The sequence below is a fragment of the Castor canadensis genome, chromosome 9 (genome assembly GCF_047511655.1).
Source record: "Castor canadensis chromosome 9, mCasCan1.hap1v2, whole genome shotgun sequence".
In the NCBI taxonomy this organism is placed as follows: domain Eukaryota; kingdom Metazoa; phylum Chordata; class Mammalia; order Rodentia; family Castoridae; genus Castor; species Castor canadensis.
In genome coordinates this window covers 20,229,471-20,248,650 of record NC_133394.1, presented here as the reverse complement: position 1 = coordinate 20,248,650, position 19,180 = coordinate 20,229,471, and the positions used below count along the sequence as shown (strand labels likewise).

Here is a 19,180-nt window from a genome sequence, read left to right as displayed (position 1 = left end):
TTATTGGTTCATTACTTTTGGGAGAATTTAGTTTTTTAAGTTCCCTGTATATTCTGGTTATCAGTCCTTTGTCTGATGTATAGTTGGCAAATATTTTCTCCCACTCTGTGGGTGTTCTCTTCAGTTTAGAGACCATTTCTTTTGATGAACAGAAGCTTTTTAGTTTTATGAGGTCCCATTTATCTATGCTATCTCTTAGTTGCTGTGCTGCTGGGGTTTCATTGAGAAAGTTCTTACCTATACCTACTAACTCCAGAGTATTTCCTACTCTTTCTTGTATCAACTTAAGAGTTTGGGGTCTGATATTAAGATCCTTGATCCATTTTGAGTTAATCTTGGTATAGGGTGATATACATGGATCTAGTTTCAGTTTTTTGCAGACTGCTAACCAGTTTTCCCAGCAGTTTTTGTTGAAGAGGCTGCTATTTCTCCATCGTATATTTTTAGCTCCTTTGTCAAAGATAAGTTGCTTATAGTTGTGTGGCTTCATATCTGGATCCTCTATTCTGTTCCACTGGTCTTCATGTCTGTTTTTGTGCCAGTACCATGCTGTTTTTATTGTTATTGCTTTGTAATATAGTTTGAAGTCAGGTATTGTGATACCACCTGCATTGTTCTTTTGACTGAGTATTGCCTTGGCTATTCGTGGCCTCTTGTGTTTCCATATAAATTTCACAGTAGATTTTTCAATCTCTTTAATGAATATCATTGGAATTTTGATGGGAATTGCATTAAACATGTAGATTACTTTGGGGAGTATCGACATTTTTACTATGTTGATTCTACCAATCCATGAGCATGGGAGATCTCTCCACTTTCTATAGTCTTCCTCAATCTCTTTCTTCAGAAGTGTATAGTTTTCCTTGTAGAGGTCTTTCACATCTTTTGTTAGGTTTACACCTAAGTATTTGATTTTGTTTGAGGCTATTGTAAATGGAATTGTTTTCATACATTCTTTTTCCATTTGCTCATTGTTAGTGTATAGAAATGCTAATGATTTTTCTATGTTGATTTTATATCCTGCTACCTTGCTATAGCTATTGATGATGTCTAGAAGCTTCTGAGTAGAGTTTTTTGGGTCTTTAAGGTATAGGATCATGTCGTCTGCAAATAGGGATATTTTGACAGTTTCTTTACCTATTTGTATTCCTTTTATTCCTTCTTCTTGCCTAATTGCTCTGGCTAGTGCAAAAATTTTAAACATGCCTTCTCCATATAACCTCTAAACTTTAAAAAGTGTCTCCATTCTAAGGCTGTGCATAGCTTGGTATCTTTTTAAATGTATGCTACAGCAGTTGTTTCTGTGACTTCAGAGTACATTTCAGAGACAATAAGCTCATTCACAAACAATATCAAATCAATGATTTGCATTTTATGTTGCTGACATTCAACTCAAACTTTTAAGACTCTGCAAGGCTCAGCCTAACAGTTGCACAATAATGTGAAATAAACTTGAAATAAACTTCTATTGAAGCTCATAGGATAATGCTAAAGCATTTAACATTTTTAAAAATACACTTTCAGATAATTAGATAATTAAAACAAAATAATGCTTTTGGAAAAAAAAAACTCTAAGTAAGTCTCATCCTTTTCATAAAGCTGTGAAGTAGTGCTCATTTCAAACCAAAGTAACTTGCCTCCATTTTGCATTTTTACATTGGCTAGAATAAGAATGAAGTTAAAAACATGTTTATAACTTACAATTTAGAATGGCAATCTACTTTCAAACTACAGCTAGTGTGAAACCAACCCATAAAAAACACAAAAATGCTCAGCAAACCTGCTTTAACATAGATATCTTCAATTACACACACAATACTGGAATCTATAAGAAGAACTGGAGAATTATTCATCAACCCTCCCTTTTATTTAGAGCCAGGAGGAGAAATCTTGAATACAGGAGCAATTCTGAAAGCATATTCTGTAACACATAACTGCAGGCTATAAGAGCCCCAAAGTATTCTGTAAATCACCCCAGCTCTCTTCTCCTCTAGTTTCCTGAGAGCACATTCTCCTAAAGTTCTCCCTGTCTGTGTCTTTTAACATGGTTTGGTGCTCTCCACTGGTTCTAGTTTCTCTACCAGAGAAAGTCCCAGGGCTTACCTGCAACTGAATCTTCAAACTGCAGCCAGAGATACCTTTTTAAAATTTTTTCCCGTTTGCTTTTTAGATATAGTCTCTCTTGCTACACAGACCAGGATGCCCTCGAACTGATGATCCTCTTGATCTCCTCTTGTTTCAGGAGGCTTCCTGAATGCTGGAGTATACAGCTGTGTGCCATCATGCCTGGCTCAGAGACAGCTTCCTCAAATATGGATCTTACTGAGCACCCCATTTTTATATCATTTAGTAGCTCTGCACTGGCTTTCAGTAAAGTTCAGTTCCTCAACCTGGTTCCAAGGCTTTGCAGGATGTACACCCTAGTTATATCTCTGGTATCATTTCTCATACCCGTGTACCTTACATCCCTGACTCTGACAATATGCATTTCCAATTCCATACCTCACACCTCTTTCAGGTCTTTACAAGAGCCTCTCATGGGAAAATTCTTTACTCTTCTTCATCTGCCTGCTTCATCTTTCATCTCTCAGCATGGACAATTTCTCAGGCAATCTTCCTACACTCCCACCAGTTCTCAGACCATGCTACACTTGGCCTGGTGCATCACTTTCCATATGCTATTGAATATTAATCTGTCTATTGCCCTTCCCCCCAAGATAGGCCAGGGAGCTTACCTATCTTGCTCCCTTTGAATTCTTAACATCTGGCCAAGTGCCTATTATTTCATTTACTATGGAACCTTCTCAATTTAAATGCCTCAGCTCACTCTTTAAAATGGACGAAATCTTCCAAAGCTGCTAAGTAATATAACTTTAAAAGAAACAAACCACAAATCTCCTAGTAAATGCTCTATGCATTTTGGTAGCTTGAAACCCACTTGCTTGTTTCAACAGTTAGCTAGATGTCTATGACGACCCTGTGCCAGAAGCAAAGCTACTATTCACATGGCCTCCCCATTGCATTCTCCCTGTTTGCAGTGATGACACTGCCATTCACTTCCTTATAGTGTCCCTCTACAACTACCTGAGTCAAAGCAGACATTCTCCAACATTCTGCTTGCCAACATGCTACAGCTAGAAGGCTGGATCAACATGTTCCCAGCTCTCCCCTGCTACTTCTAAATGATCAGTTCTCACATGTCAATTCCAGTAAGAATTACCTGATGACCTGTTAGAAATGCAGATTCCTCAGCTGCCCCTATGATTCTGGAACCCATGAGTCAGAATTTCAAACAAGCAAGTCAGGTGACTGATGTGGGGATCTTCGTTTATTTCAGAGGCTCTTGCTGTAGAGAATCGTCTTCCCATCTGTACAAGAAGACCCATGCCCTACACCCACACTGCTTCCTGTGTGCCACCCTCACTGCCCTCGTCCATCTCAACACTGTCATCTACCTTCTTTCCTGTCAATCCCAAATACTAGCTGAGGTCTTGGCACATTTAATTTTTCAGCATCCCAAATGCTTCTAACCTTCTGCGTGCCATTGCACACATTTTTAGGGAATGATTATATGTTCAAGCTAGCAATTTCTTCCACGCTGACAGATAAGCTGTGTAAACTGAGAAGTTCTCACAGATCACCAAAAACATAGTCCACTAATAGCACAGCATGTTGCTATGTTGGGTACAAATTGTATAATACTTAAAATGAGATAAAATCTATTGCACGAGCCTAATACCCCTGCTGATGCAGCACGATGGGGCGTAGTAATAAAATACACAAAGGTGCATGACTTATTTCTCCTCAGTGTATTTGTGTGAATGCCTAGAGCTGGTAATGGGAATCAGGCTTAGAGAATTTTAGGTGGACAAAAGACTAAGAAAGAGTAAAGGCAGATTTAAAAAACAAAACAAAACAAAGTGCAGCACAACCCAACCTATGCCTTAGTCTCACACAATGGCCAACTCCTTCATTTCTAATGACTTTCATCTTTCCAACCCCCTTCCACGGAGGCACCCTAACCCGAATGGCCTCTGTTTGGACCTGCCATCACTTAGAGAACAACATTTCTGGATCTCACTCTGATGACAATTCACCTGACCAAGATAGTAAGTCTTCTGATTTATCTCTTCTGTCCATGTTATCGCTATCCAGAGAGACAGGTGATACAGATGCATGATCTCAATCTATCTCATTCATTCTTTCAACAAACATTTGATAAGAACTTACATTAGTGCTACTTTTTGTCTATTCACTGCCAACCCTCCTGGCCTCACCCAGCCCTACCCACTTTACTAGAGTCTAAAAAGTATAACTACTCGATAAGAATGAAATCATAGGCCAACTTTGCACCTAACAGATGCCGGGTTCATTCAAAGACTATCACGGTGGGAACAACTGTGTGTATCTGCGTTCAAAATCATTCCTCTCAGAGATCAAAACAATTATTCACCATAGCTTCTGTTTATAAATAAGGGCACAAATCTACAGAGTATAATTAAGTAGGGGTTCAGCCTTTCAACTGTTTTGTTTGTTTGTTTGTGTGTTTTGGTGGCACTGGAGTTTGAACTCAGGGCCTCACGCCTGCTAGGCAGGTAGGTGCTCTTACTGCTTGAGCCACACAACCAGCCCTCGGCTTCAGCTTTTCATTACAGATTATGTATTTATAATTTTCAACAAGGAATCTCAATTATGTATTTATAATTTTCAACAAGGAATATCAATTATGTATTTATAATTTTCAACAAGGAATCTCAATCAGAATTAATTTCATGTATGTGCATACAATAAATACATATCAAAATTCTTCCTTTGTGGTAACAGTACTAGGACTCTAAATGAAAAGTCACTATTAAAATAAATCTAAAGGCTGGCCAACAGGTATAAAATACAGTCAGACGGGAGTTAGACGCTCTGACGTGCTACTTACTGCACAGTGGATGATTAGGTAACAATAACATGCTGTACATCCCCAAAAAGGTACAAGAAAGGATCTGGAATGTTTTGCCACAAAGAAGTGATAAATGCTGCCCCGATTTGAAATTTCACAATATATACATCACATGGTACCCCGTGATATGTACAGTTTTGGTGTATCAATTTAGAAATGAATCTGTATTTGAATAGGTTACATAATCCTTGGAAAACATTCTCTATACCTCTAAAAGGGTCACAAAATGTACATTTGGCAAAAACTGGCATGAACAAGCTGCCGTCAAATCAATGTTGCCACTGACTGGGCCACTAAGTGTTTAGGAGTGACTAACAGGGGCATGGAATTCTGTAATACCACACAGAATGGAGGCAAGCTGTCATCACACGCTACTCAAATGCTAGGGTAGGATGACAAAAATAAAAAGCATCAAATTTTAAGTCCTTATACTTGAATTTATTCTTTTTTTTTTTTTTTGCTGGTATTGGGCTTTGAATTCAGGTCCTTACACTAGCAAGTGCTCTACCACTTGAGCCACACCCCCAGCCATTTCTGCCTTTTTTTTTTAAGATTACTTTTAGATAGGGTATCATAATTTAGTAGAGGGCTGGCCTCAGACTGCAGTCCTCCTACCTCTGCCTCCCACACAGATGGGATTACAAGTGCTATACCACCACTCCCAGCTATATTTTGAGATAGGGTCTTGCTAACTTTTTTGCTGGATTGGGCCGTGCACCACAATCCTCCCATCTCCACCTCTGCTGTAACTGGGATTACAGACCTGTACCACCATGCCTAGCCTTATTCTTCTCTTTTTTCTTTAAAGCAACTGCTGTGAACCATAACACCGCCTCTGCTTGAACTGTGATTGTAATCTCTTAGGAAAAGTAAATGAATAAATAAAGACTGAATGATAAATAAATCAGTTATAACACTGGGTTGGTATGGGGTGGGAGGTGTTTGACTATTTCTGATACATATTCTCCAGACTGGGAATGGAGAAACTTGTTAGCTTGTCTTAAAAACTAGAACACTATCAAGATAACGATAAAACTGCTGGTGAGGGGATTTCCAGAATGACTGTTTCTATTATAAACCCTATGTAAGTGTAAATGCTGAGCATGGGTGCAACAGGGCCTCTTAGAACAGACTAAGCAAGAGTCAAATGAAAACTCAAACATCTGCAACGAGAAACAAGAACAGAAAAAAAAATGTGTAATGTCATTGCCTGTGCTACAGTGACACCAGCTGGCCAGCCCAGGGATGGCAACTCAGTAAGCTACCACTTTGATTTTATGTAAGACTTTGCATCAAATACAACTCATTATAAGATTTTAAACAGCAAATAAATATAAGATATATAAAATAAATATAGACTAGATATAAAAGAAAGATGTGTGGAATTAATAATCAGAAAACTCTGATACAAGGCAGAGTTACACAAGGTCACTTCACTAGCGTATGCACAGCTGCAGTCTAATTAATGCCCCACCATACACTTCACCCTTATTGTCTCTATGATATTTACCTCTAAATAAACAAATACAGAAAAATGGGAGTTCAACACAATTTTCTTACTGCTCAGGAAGGTAGAGTGGGCAGTGTGAGCCAGCATTTAAAGATACATATGCCTAATGGATCTTGAGTGTAAAGCACAAAAATCTTCTCAAGTGTTGTTTTCACTCACGGGGACAGGGAGCACATAGCTAAGTTTTATCTTAATTAAAGGATAGTAAACACATGAGACTCTTATGATATGCATATTTTCAATAAAAGTGGTATAAACAAAAGCAATGAGGTTTTATGATGCTGAGTTTTTGTGGGGAGAAGAGGTAGATGGATGGGTTGAAGTGGGTTATTGCCTCTTTGAGGGCTTCCCCACTGATAAGGTTCACACCAGTAAGGAGAGAGACCTCCAGGACAAGGTCTTTTTTCTTTTCTCTACCTTCCAAAAAAAGGAGAATCTGTTACTAACCAATGAGTAAAACTGCAAAGCAGCAAATTATGGCTTTGCCTGCCTAAGCGAAGCACTTCCTCAGTGCTGCTCAAAGGTAAAGATTCTTCACTAGAGACCCAGAATGGGCCTCATGTGTAAGGGAACCCTGGAGAAGAACAAAGCCAGAGGGATCAGTCACCAAGTACCAAGGTGGCAGCTGACAGTTGCTCCAGTCTTTGTTACCGTAGTAAGATGGCATGATGGTGTTTTGAGAACAGACAAAAAGACCAAGAAATAAAGCACAGACTTGGAAAAACAAACTCACACATGTATGATCCAGATGCTAGTAAAAGCCCCTAGGGGAGGGACGATAGTCTTTCTGACCCCAGAATTACTGAGGAATAACTGACAAAGCTGTCTACAATGGTAAGGTATATACTGATGCATCGATGTGTGGCGTAATGCTATGAAATGATTACCGCCAGCAAGCTAGTTAACACCCATCACCTGACACAGTTACCACTTGTTTGTGTGTGCTGAGAATTCTTAAGACCTCACTCAGCAAATTCTACTTTTAATGCATTGCTAACTATAGTTACCCTGTTATACATTAGGTCTCCAGTAACTGACTCATCTTAGAACTAACTGCAAGTTTGTATCCTTAACCAACACCTTCCTCATCTTCCCCTCTAACCACCCTTCAACTCTGTTTCTATAATTTGGACTTTTTAGACTGCACATGTAAGTGAGATAATGCAGTATTTGTCTTTCTATGTTTGGCTTATTTTACTTAGCATAATATCCTCCAGGTTTATCTATATTATCACAAATGTCAAATTTTTCTTCTTCTTTTTGTATTTGGTATTTTTGGAGACAGGGTCTCACTAAGCATTCCAGGCTGGCCTCACAATCACAATTCTCCTCTCTCAGTCTCTGGAGTGATGGGATTTTAAGTATGCCACCACACCCAGCCAAGATTTCTTTTAATAAACAGACATCTCTTCAAGGTAGTGGATTTTATTTCCTTTGAAGATATATCCAGAAATTGAATTGCTTCTTCTCTACCTCTATTTATTTATTTATTTTAAAATTTTTATTTTATTCATATGTACAAACATTGTTTGGGTCATTTCTCCCTCCTTCCCCTCAACTCTCTCCCTTACCCCCCCCCTTACCCGCCCCTTTACCCTTTGCTACCAGGCAGAAACTATTCTGCCCTTATCTCTAATTTTGTTGAAGAGAGAGTATAAGCAATAATAGGAAGGACCAAGGGTTTTTGCTAGTTGAGATAAGGATAGCTATACAAGGAGTTGACTCGCATTGATTTCCTGTACATGTGTGTTACCTTCTAAGTTAATTCTTCTCAAACTAACCTTTTCTCTAGTTCCTGGTCCCCTTCTCCTATTGGCCTCAGTTGCTTTAAAGTATCTGCTTTAGTTTCTCTGCGTTGAGGGCAACAAATGCTATCTAGTTTTTTGGGTGTCTTACCTATCCTCATACCTTCCTTGTGTGTTCTCGCTTTATCATGTGATCAAAGTCCAATTCCCTTGTTTCTACCTCTATTTATTTTATTATTGGTTTTTTTTTTTTTTTTTTTTGAGGAACCTCCACACTGTTTCCATAATGGCTGTTTGTAATTCCACCAACAGTATTTAAGGGTTTCCTTTTCTCCACAATCTCACCAACAATTAGCCTTTGACTACTGATAATAGTCATCCTATGTTAGGCTCTGGGGTCTACCCCCAGCACTGAAAAAAAAAAAAAAAAAAGGGTTTACCCAGATCCATTGTTCATTTTTAAGTGAGATTATTTTCTGGTACTGAGCTGTACTGAGTTCCTTATTTTGAGACATTAACCCCTTATCAGACATATGGTTTGTAAATGTTTTCTCCCATTCTGTGGGCTGCCTTTTCATCTTATTGAGTTTCCTTTGCTGTACAGAAACTTTTTGGTTCCCACTCTTTTGTTCTGGCTTTTGATGTCATACCCAAAAAGTCACAGCCACAACCATGCCAGAACCTCTTCTCTTACACTTTCTTCCACAGGTTTTATAGTTTCAGGACTTACATTTATGTCTTTAATCCATTTTGAGTTAACTCTTGTTTCAGGTGTAAGGTAAGGATCCAATCTTATTTTATATGTGTGTACAGAGAGGACAATCTTTTCAATAAACAGTGCTGGATCAACTGGATGGATATTCTCATGAGGGGAAAAAAAAACCATGACCCTTTTTTCACACCATACACAAAAGTAACTCGAGATGAATCACAGACCTAAGCATAAGAAGCAAAATAAAATTCTTAGGAGAAACAAAGTATCTTCAAGGTACTGCATAGGCAAAGAGTTCACAACTGAAACACAAAAAATCACTAACTATAGAAGAAAAGACTGATTAAATGAACTTGGTTAAAATCAACAACTTCTGGCCAGGCATGGTGGTGTGTGGTGTGTACCTGTAATCCTAGCTAGGAGACAGGCCTCAGCTACACAGTCAGATTCTGTCTCAAAAATAAACAAACAAAAAAACTTTCCAACTTGTATTCATCAAAACATGCCTTAAGGATAAATGTGACCAAAGTACATTATACACATGTATGAAAATGTTGTAATGAAACCCATTGTCTTCTATAATTAATATGTTAACAAAAAGAAAACAATAAAAGCTACTGTTATAGAGCACAAAAGCAAACGACAGACCATAAAAGGCTATCTGCGTTATACATTCAAACACATGACTTACCCCAGAACATAAATTCCTACAAATGAATCTGAAACAGGTACACAGCCAGTAGAAAAACTGGCAGACGTCAAAAGACTTCAAAAAAGGCTTCATAAAAGACCATATCCAAATGGTCAATTAACCTGAACATGTGCTCAATCCCATTAGTCATCAGGAAAATGCACAGTGGAGTAAATGGGTCTCCATTATGCCTCCATCAGAGCTGCTAAACTGACAGGGGTTATAAATCTCACGAGTTGGGAAAGCTGCTGAGAACCCAGAACTCTTATTCACCGCACGTGAAACTGCTTCAGCTGCTTGCCACATAGTCATGTACTTATGACCTGGCAGTTTCACTCTTGGGTATGTACCTCAAAGAAACAGTGAATTGTGTGCATGGAAGACCTGCACAAGAGTGGTAACAGCAGCTTTCTTCATAATGGCCACGGACTGGAAACAACCCAGATATCCATCAACTAAAACACAGATGTGCGAATGGAAAGCTATAATTACAAATAATGAAATACTGCAGCAACACAAATGAGTCTCATAGACACAATGTTTAGTGAAAGCCAGTCCAAAAGGTACAGACTGTGTGATCACACTGCTACGCAGCTGAGGTACAGACAAAAGCAATCTATGAACTGGACAAGGAGCTGCACACCTATAACCGCTGCACTCAGGAGGCTGAGACAGGAGGACTGTGAGTTTGAGGCTACCCTGGGTTACACAGTGAGAACTTGTCTCAAAAAAACAAAACGAAACACCATCTCTGATGACAGACTCACATTAGTGGTAGTTACCCTGGGAAGAGGGAGATGCATTGCCTACGAGAGGGCATGTGGGAGCCTTCTGAGGTTCCGGAAATGTTCCATGTCTTGGTCTGGGTGGTGATTCCATTGAGCTGCACACTCCCATCTGTGCTTTGAACTATGTGTAAACCATACTCCAACAACAAAGGATAAGGCTCAAGGTGGCAGATGACTTTCCCAACACTGATGCTTTTGGCGGGGAGTGCTGGGAGTCACATCCAGAGCCCTACATGCTAAGCGCATGCTCTGCCACTGAGCTATACTCCAACCCCTGCAATGTTTCAAATATATCCATTTGCTTGGATAAAGGTCCTTGGCTTTCACTGGACTGTCTTTTAGAATGTCAACTCCCTGGCGGCAGATGTTTCTGTTCATTGCTCTATCCCCAGTGCCTGCCTGGGCACTGGCAGATACTCAATATTTGCTGAATAAATGTATGAAAGGAATAGCTACCAAAAGTTATCTGAAAAAAAATCATTAACTAAAATCTTAGTATAATGAGTACTTCAATAATATAAGTTTAAAAGTAACTGGTAAAGGATAACAATGGCAACACGAGTTTCCTTATTATGTAGATGTATCTTAGAAAACTGAAGTCTGAGGTAAAAATTTCCTTTATGAGCCTGGAATTTGAGTCTTTTTCTTCTATGAATCACTCTATTTTGGACCATGCTCAAAACCAAGTTGAAATCCTTGCAAGTAAAATAAGCCACTGTGGTTTAGATGTGTCTGCCCCCTCCAAAACTCATGTTGAAATGTGGCTGCCATGTGGCCGTGCTGAGGGGGTACGGGGCCTTGGCCTCGAGATGCATTAGTTCTCTCAAGAACGGTTCTCACAAAGTACTTGGCCCCTTTGTGCCCTATTTCCTCCCACATGCACTCATTTGCTGCTCATACGTGTACTCCTGTCATATGATGCCATCTGAAACGTTAGGATGTAACATGAACACCTCAACAGATGCAGCCACCCAATTTTGAACTTTTCCATCTCCATAATTGTGAATTACATAAACCTCTTTCATTAATCAATTATCCAAGTCTCAACTATTCTGTTATAGCAACAGAAAACAGAATCAGACATAATCCTCAAGCTTGAAGATACTTTTCAAAAGATGTTGAGGCAAAAATGAGTGAAATTCAATGGAAGTTTCTAATATGATATGATATTCTAATATGATAATGATTTACCTAAAACTGTGGTTCTCAACCAGAGGTGAGTTTCTCCCCACTCTTGGGGACATCTGGCATCATTTGAAGACATTTTTGCTTGTTATAACAGGGAGTGCTACTGGTATCCAGGAGGAAAAGGCGAGAGATGTGCTAGACAACCTATAGTGCACAGGCCAGCACCCCACAACTAAGAATTATCTGCCTCAAAACCATCAATAGTGCTGAGGTTGAGAAATCCCAAAGGAAACCATCACCTTCTGTAAACTAAAGGATCTTCTTCTTAAGCATATTAAGCAGAGAGTCCTAATTAAACTATAAAATAATTCAAGAACCTTTTACTCATTACTTTTTCAAGAATATGTAAACTGTGTTTTTAAAGTTACTTAAAGTTATACAACTGTATTAAATGTCATTAAAAGATGTTTAATCCCAGAAGTCACAGCTATCACTATCATTTCTAAGACTACATTAGGCCTATCACTTATCCCATTCAACATTAATATCCTCATGTAAGTAAGTAAGACGTTCATTATAAAGACAAACCTGGAAAACATTGAATACCTTCTCAAGGTTGTACCGCCAGAAATGACAGAGCTGAAATTTGAACCTGATTACCTCTAAACCCATGGTGTTTCCATTAAAATGTATTAAATTTAAATTTCAACATGGAGGCAGTTCAAAATTAAAAGCACTGGGCTGTGTAGCTCAGTGGTAGAATGTGTATTTAACGTGCCCAAGGCCCTGGGCTCAATCCCAAAATCAAAAGGAAAAAAAAGCACCTCAAATTTCAATTTCTTTAAGTATGCCACTTTAGAAAGTTACCAGCAAAATCAAGAGCAGCTGCTGAGGAATTATGAACTTAGGATATGAAGTCAAGAGGTTAGACAGTGCCAATTTTTTAAAAAATAATCTATATTTGACATTTTAGTTATGACAAATAAAATTAAGCAGTTTTATGTGGTTATATGCCAGAGTTATCAGACACACTTTCATTCTCTTCTACCACTGAGATAAACACCTAAGCCTACTGGCTCTGGAGCGTGATCTTAACAAATCACCAGCATGGCTAACCTCCTCACCCTTACAATCACATTAGCTTCATAAGCCAATCTAAGAAGACATTTCATATTAAATTTTGTCTAATACTTTTACCTCAGCATTTAAAGGCTTATCATGATCCTCTGCATAACCAGAAAGGAAAGTGCTCTTACCCTGTTAAAGCCATGTTCGTGGGAGTTATCCACTTCTCCATTACTCGTCACTGGAATTTCTGCTGCTGAATTTTTGGGAGATTCTTGAGCCATGATAGACTCCTTTATAAAAGAGAGAGAGAAAAAAAGGCATACTAATACCAAGTTATAAAAAGGCAAATATGTGATAGACTGCGTCCATGTGTAAAGTACTTACTAGTCATCAGTTTACTCTTTCTTATAATTGCCACTTACCTAATACTTGAATAAACATGATAGTAATATATTTAAAAAACACACTTGGCCGCTTTCACTTCACTTAATCTAAATTTCTTGATTAAAAACAAGTTACCTGTTACAGGTACCAGGAGGTTACCGTCCTTAGCTCTGACAGCGTGTAATGACAGGCCACCGCTCACAGCTGGAAGAAACACCTACAGCGGCTGTTTTTCATGTTGTATCTAACAGGATTCTAAGTAGGCTTTTCTCTAAAGAAGAGTTTTCATGATAGAGCAAAAAATTTTACACCTTTGTACCAGAAGAGTTAAGTTTTATACTTTGGTTTCACAGTTCCAAAAATACTTAAAAACACACTTCTTAATTTTATAACTACAGAAAATATAAATTTTTTCCAGAAATCAAACAATCGAAAACAGAACATCAACTATGGCTGTTAAAAAAAAATTCCAATCATGATTTTCCTTAAAAATGAGTAACAAAGGAAAACTTCATATATTTAAAAGGTCTTAAAATCTATTTTCTCCTACTTAAAAAACGTTAAAATTTCAGAGTAAATAAACTAAGCAATAATTTATTCAACATTTTCCCTTTTCTTCCCCCTTTTTGTTTTTAAATCACCAATGGTCTGAAAAGTTACATGTGTATCCATGGGAACACACACACACACACACACACACACACACTCCCCAAATAGTGCCCACTAGAATAAAGGCCTTGACAGAAACGTGGTAGGGACAAATCAATAACTTGCAGAGTGCACGTGTTCTAATGCTTACATCTGAGTCCAGCTGCTGCCACACCTGCACTATGCAGAATTACCAAACCCAGACAGAATGGCTAAAGTATGCATGCAAGTGTGTGGACCTGAATCTCTTGCCAAAAATATTACTAAGAAGTTCTTCAATGGAAGATATTTTTTAAAGCAGTTAAAGTAATTGCGGGGCCCTCAATGCAAGGGCCCAATTCTCTACGGCTTGCCAGTCTAACAGAGCCCCATCTGCTCTTCACAGAAGCTCAGTGGGTGGACCTGATAAGTCTTGAATGGGAGACCCCTGAAAATATAGAATCCTGTGGGGGTTAGCTGCCCTCTTCCACCCAGAACCACTCAACCACTTCTCTTGCCTCTGGCCAAGAGGAAGGCTGGCTCCTTCCAGACACCTCCTCCCCTCTGCTTCCTGTCAGTGGGCACACTTCAGCTGCCATTACCTGGCATGCCACAGGCAGCCACAGCTCCCAGCCCTCAACACTGACAGTCAAGCACAAGTCGCAGAATGACCCAGGCAGCAAGACAAGCTCTGACCTTCCCACTTAACCAACAGGAAAGGGAGCCTTACGTGCTCAGCCTACAGCAACCTCTGTGAGGACCCAACATTTCCAGGTGCTACCCAAAGATCTAAACCTCCAGCTGCCTCCCAACTTGGGCAGTATAGACCTCCTCTCCCCAGATTCACATGACAGGGTCTGTCTAAAGGAACAAATGGCCCTTATGCCCAGACTATCCTGTGAAATCTGCATCTCCAAGTCTGACTAGCATGACAGTGGCACAAGAATGGCATGGCAGGGTCTCAGGCCTGGAGGTCCACACTTCACCAAAAGCTCCCAGAGACAGGGTGGGTCATTCTGCTATGGTGCTTCATGCAGAAAGAGGACAGTAAAGTCTATCTGCTGTTTCTATCTCTAAGTGTGTATGTGTACACACACACACACACACACACACACAAAGAAAAGAATATTCCACGGACTCTCTCCTGCAGCTGGTCACGAGGGGACAAGGAAACATCTCAGGAGACCTTCATTGCCATTTGCAGGAGTCCAGGAGCCCCTGGCTGAGTGCTACAACATGGGCAGCACCCTCCTTTCCTGCCCAGCCTAACTGCAACCAGCATGAGCTGGAGGGAGCTGGCCTAATTTTTTTTTTAATTTAGGATTCATTAATAGTACAACAGGGTTTTGTGCAAAAACTCCCTATCTGCATATGGTGTGTTTTGAGCAAGCTCACCCCTTCCATTACATTCCTTTAACCACTCTCCCTTTTCCCTCCCCCCTTTAAAAACAGGATGTGGTGGGTTTCTTTATGCTATCTCCATACATGTATAAGTAACATATTTTGATCCTCTTCATCCCTGTACCCTCTCCATCTCCCCCACAGTGTCCCTTTTTGCCTCTTGTCCCATTATTATTGCTATTTTTTTTTTTGTCATTTTGACCTAGATTCCACATATCTGGCTTCTTGAGCTTGGCTTATGTCATTCAATATGATGTTCTCCAGTTTCATTCATTTTCTTGTAAACAGCACAATTTGTTTCTTCTTTATAGCTCAGTAGTATTCCATTGTGTTAAATACCACATTTTATTTTATCCATTCATCAGTTGTTGAGCACCTAGGCTGACTCTAGCACTTGGCTACTGTGAAGAGTACTGCAATAAACATGGGTGTGCAGGTGTCCCTCTTATATGTTGACTTACACACCTTCAGATGTATGCCCAAGAGTGATGCAGCAGGGTCACAGGTAGACCTATTTTAAGCTATTTGATAACCTTCCATGCTAATTTCCGTAGTGGCTGGACTAATTTACACATTCCCACCAACAGTGTAGGAGGGCTCCTTTCCCTTCTTCCCCACATCCTCAGGAAGCTGGCCTCTTTGCCAGAACCTCTCCTACACAGTTCTCTCTTTTTTTTTAATACCTAAGGGGTGAGGGTGGCACATGGCAAGTGTTGTCCTGGGTGGTGGAGTGGGGATAGAAGGGCTGTGTGGAAGACCTGGTGTACACTGGCAGAAGTAGAAATTTTTTGAGTGGGTAATTGGGGAATAAAAAGATTAAAAGAACTAAGTCACAGTTGCCATATCTACCTCAAGCACTGATTTTTTTTTTCTGCTTATTAGTAGCACTGGGGGTTGAATTCAGGGCCTCCCACTTGCTAGGCAGACACTCTACCACCTGAGCCACAACCCAGCCCTTTTTAATTTAGTTTATTTTTAAATAGGGTCTCACACATGTGAGATGTACACCTTTTAAAAAAACAAAAAATCAGTTTTAAAAAGGAGGTCAGGAAAAGTTCCCAAGGGTCTGGACTACACAGAAATGGATCTGCCATTAACAGACGTGGGGAAGACTACAGGAGAAGCAAATGAAGGGACAATGTCAAGGGTTTCGTTTAGGACACAACGGCCATAAGCCTGTGGTATAGACAAGGGGAAAAGATGAGATCCAGAGAAAGCCTGAAGGTGGAAAACGACATTGAGAAAACATCAGTGTGCACACCATTTAATTTCTGACTGGAAGACATCATCTAGAACAGGCATCAACATGTTTTCTATGCACGTCGAATAGTAAGTATCCTGTGTTCCATGGGCCCAAAGATCCTCCCTGCAAATCTTCAACCTTGCTGTCATAGCCCAGGGCACCAGGGACGATGTGTAAATGAATGAGCTTGGATTTGGCCTCACCCATGCCCTAGGAAGTTGGTTCTGACTGAAAAGAGTCTGCAGACTGAGCTCTGAGCATCTCAACACCTGAAACACAGGGAAATGAGGAGGAGCCAGCAAAAGAAATTCAGGATGAAGGCCACATGAGGTAGGATGAGAACCATAAAGGAGTGCAAGCTCAGAAAACTTCTGTTGCAGAGACTGACAGACTAAGACCCTACTCAATCTCCCTAATGCTAGAGAAAACTATATAAGCATACAATTTAAAAAGCAGTCAGTTTAAGGTACTAGAAAGTAAGGAAAAGCAGAAACTGGTGGAAGTGAATGGTCAGTTGGGGGAGGGAGACAAAGACTTACCATGCAAGCGAGTTTCCATCTCCTTGGCTTTTAGTTTGGACTAAGCACAGCATAGACACCTGGAGGGAAACCTGCAGTCTTTCTGGGCCAGGCAAAAGCTAAGAAAATGAGAAGGAAATAAAGAATCCTGAAAAGGGAAGGGCCACAAAGGAGGTCCCAAACTCTGTCTACCCTCATCTCTGACTAACCCTTAAATTCACTTGGGTAGAACAGACTTGAAGCAGTGCAGCTAAAGAGAAGAGAGCTGAACTAAGACCAGAGTCACCGCCAAGAAACAGGTGCAGTGCAAGCCCAGCCAAGAAAACCACCTGTTAAAACAGAGGAAATCAGACTCTAGAATCTCCATACCTCACTGCTCACGATGCAACCCAAAATCACTACATACCAAGGAAATGGAAACGTATCCCCAAGGAAAAGAAAGTCAACGCACATCTCGTCTGACTCTGAGGTGAAGCAGACGTTGAAACTGACAAGGATTTTAAAGAAGCTATTGATTATTATCAAGTAAATAAAATGCAATATTTTCAATGAATGAAAATCCCAGTGCAGGCGGAGAATCTCAGGCCTGGGAGTGTAGCTCAATGGCGGAGTGCCTGCCCTTCTTACACTAGGCCGTAGTTCGCTGCAAAACAACACAACAAAAAACCAGAAATCAGAGTGCACAAATGTAAACGATAAAAATGAAAATTGTAAAACCGAAAAATCACAGTTTTTCAGGAAAAAAAATCAGCGGGTGGATTTAATAGCCATATAAATGAACTTAAGAAAAACAAAAATAAATTATCCAAGGGTAAGAACGTAAAGTAGATTTGATTGAAGAAGAAAGCTTTAAGAGCCTGTTAGATGATATTAAACAGTACAGCATACACATAATGGAAATACCAGGAGAAGAGGGAGAAAATGGTACAGAAAAGGTATCTGAAAAACTAAGGAGCTGGCCATAGTGGTGCACTTCTGTAATCCCTGCACTCTGGAAGCTGAGGCAGAAGGATGGCAAGTTTATAGCCAGCCTGGGTTGCATAGCAGGTTCAAGAACCACTGTAGGCTATACAATGAGACTCTTTCTTAAAAATAAATAAATAAATAAATAAATAAAATAAAACCCTAAAAAACAAAAACAAGGACTTAATGGTCAAAATTTCCCCAAATTTAATAAGACAAAACTGTAGACAGAAGATGCTCAAAAACACTACGTAAAATAAGCCAAAGAAGTCCATGCCAAAGGGCGAGGGCAATGGGTCCAGCAGACCCATTGGAAGGCAGAGATTGGAAGGACTACAGCTTAAGGCCAGCCCTGGCAAAAAGTTAGCAAGACCCCCATCTCAACAAATAAGCCAGCTATAGTGGTATGCACTTATAGCCTAGCTATGCAGGAGGCATACACACGAGGGTCACAGCCCAAAGCCAGCACTAGGCAAAAAGAACAAGACCTATCTGAAAAAATAACTTAAGCAAAAAGGACTGGAGGCATGGCTCAAGTAGTAGAGTGTTTATATAGCAAGTACAAGGCTCTGAGTTTAACTCCAACACCACAAACACACACACACACACACACACACACACACACACACACAGTGTGCACATTTCCATGCATAGGTATACCACACTACAGTCATGTACTGCTTAACAATGGGACTGCATTCTGAGAAATGAGTCAGACAGTCCTGCCCTACAAACATCACAGAGACAGGTCAACAAAGACAGGTACTTACATGAGCTGTCACTAAGTGATAAAATCTTATGAGAACCACTGTTGTTGACCAAACATCATTATGCAGTATGTAACTGTATTTAAAACCAAAAGGAAAGACATTGTACCTAGCAACCGTGAGACCCTGAGTTCAAACCCCAGTACCACCAAAACCCCAAAGACAAGACATTACTATCAAGGAACAACAATCCAGTTAATAGCTGACTTCTTGCTGGAATTTGCAACGGTCAAAAGAGAAGGGAATTTTTTTTAAAGTGATAAAAGAAGAAAACTGTCCACTCAGAATACTATATTCGGTGACAATAGACTTCAAGAACAAAGAGAGGGCTGGGGGCATGACTCAGGTGAGGTGGTAGAGTGGTTGGTGTGACCTTGAGTTCAAACTTCAGTACCCTCCCCCCACACACAACAGGAACACAGGAAATAAACATTTTCAGATAAAGAGAATTTGGCAACAGCAGACCTACATGGTAAGAAATGTTCAAGGAGCCAGGGCAAGGTGGCTCAGACCTATAATCCTAGCTACTCGGGAGGCTAAGATCAGGAGGATCAAAGTTCGATGCCATCCCGGACAAAGAGTTCACAAGACCCCATCTCCAAAATAACCAGAGCAAAGTAGACTGGAGGTGTGGTGCAAATGGTAGAGTGCCTGCCTTACAAGTGAGAAATCCCAGTCCCACCA

The 19,180-nt window shown here is 40.0% G+C and overlaps 1 protein-coding gene across 14 annotated transcripts in view; it reads right to left on the bottom strand.

Annotated features, from left to right (window-relative positions):
• Positions 1-19,180, bottom strand: part of Arfip1 (ARF interacting protein 1) — a 97,626-nt gene that overhangs the window by 50,593 nt on the left and 27,853 nt on the right. For 13 of the 14 annotated variants that reach the window (XM_020185826.2, XM_020185827.2, XM_074041304.1 and 10 more), the window contains one exon: positions 12,782-12,883. In XM_020185826.2, coding sequence (XP_020041415.1) covers positions 12,782-12,883 — 102 coding nt within the window. Of the gene's footprint in view, positions 1-12,781; positions 12,884-16,787; positions 16,886-19,180 lie in introns of those variants that run through there. The other variant, XM_074041302.1, reaches the window with a different exon arrangement.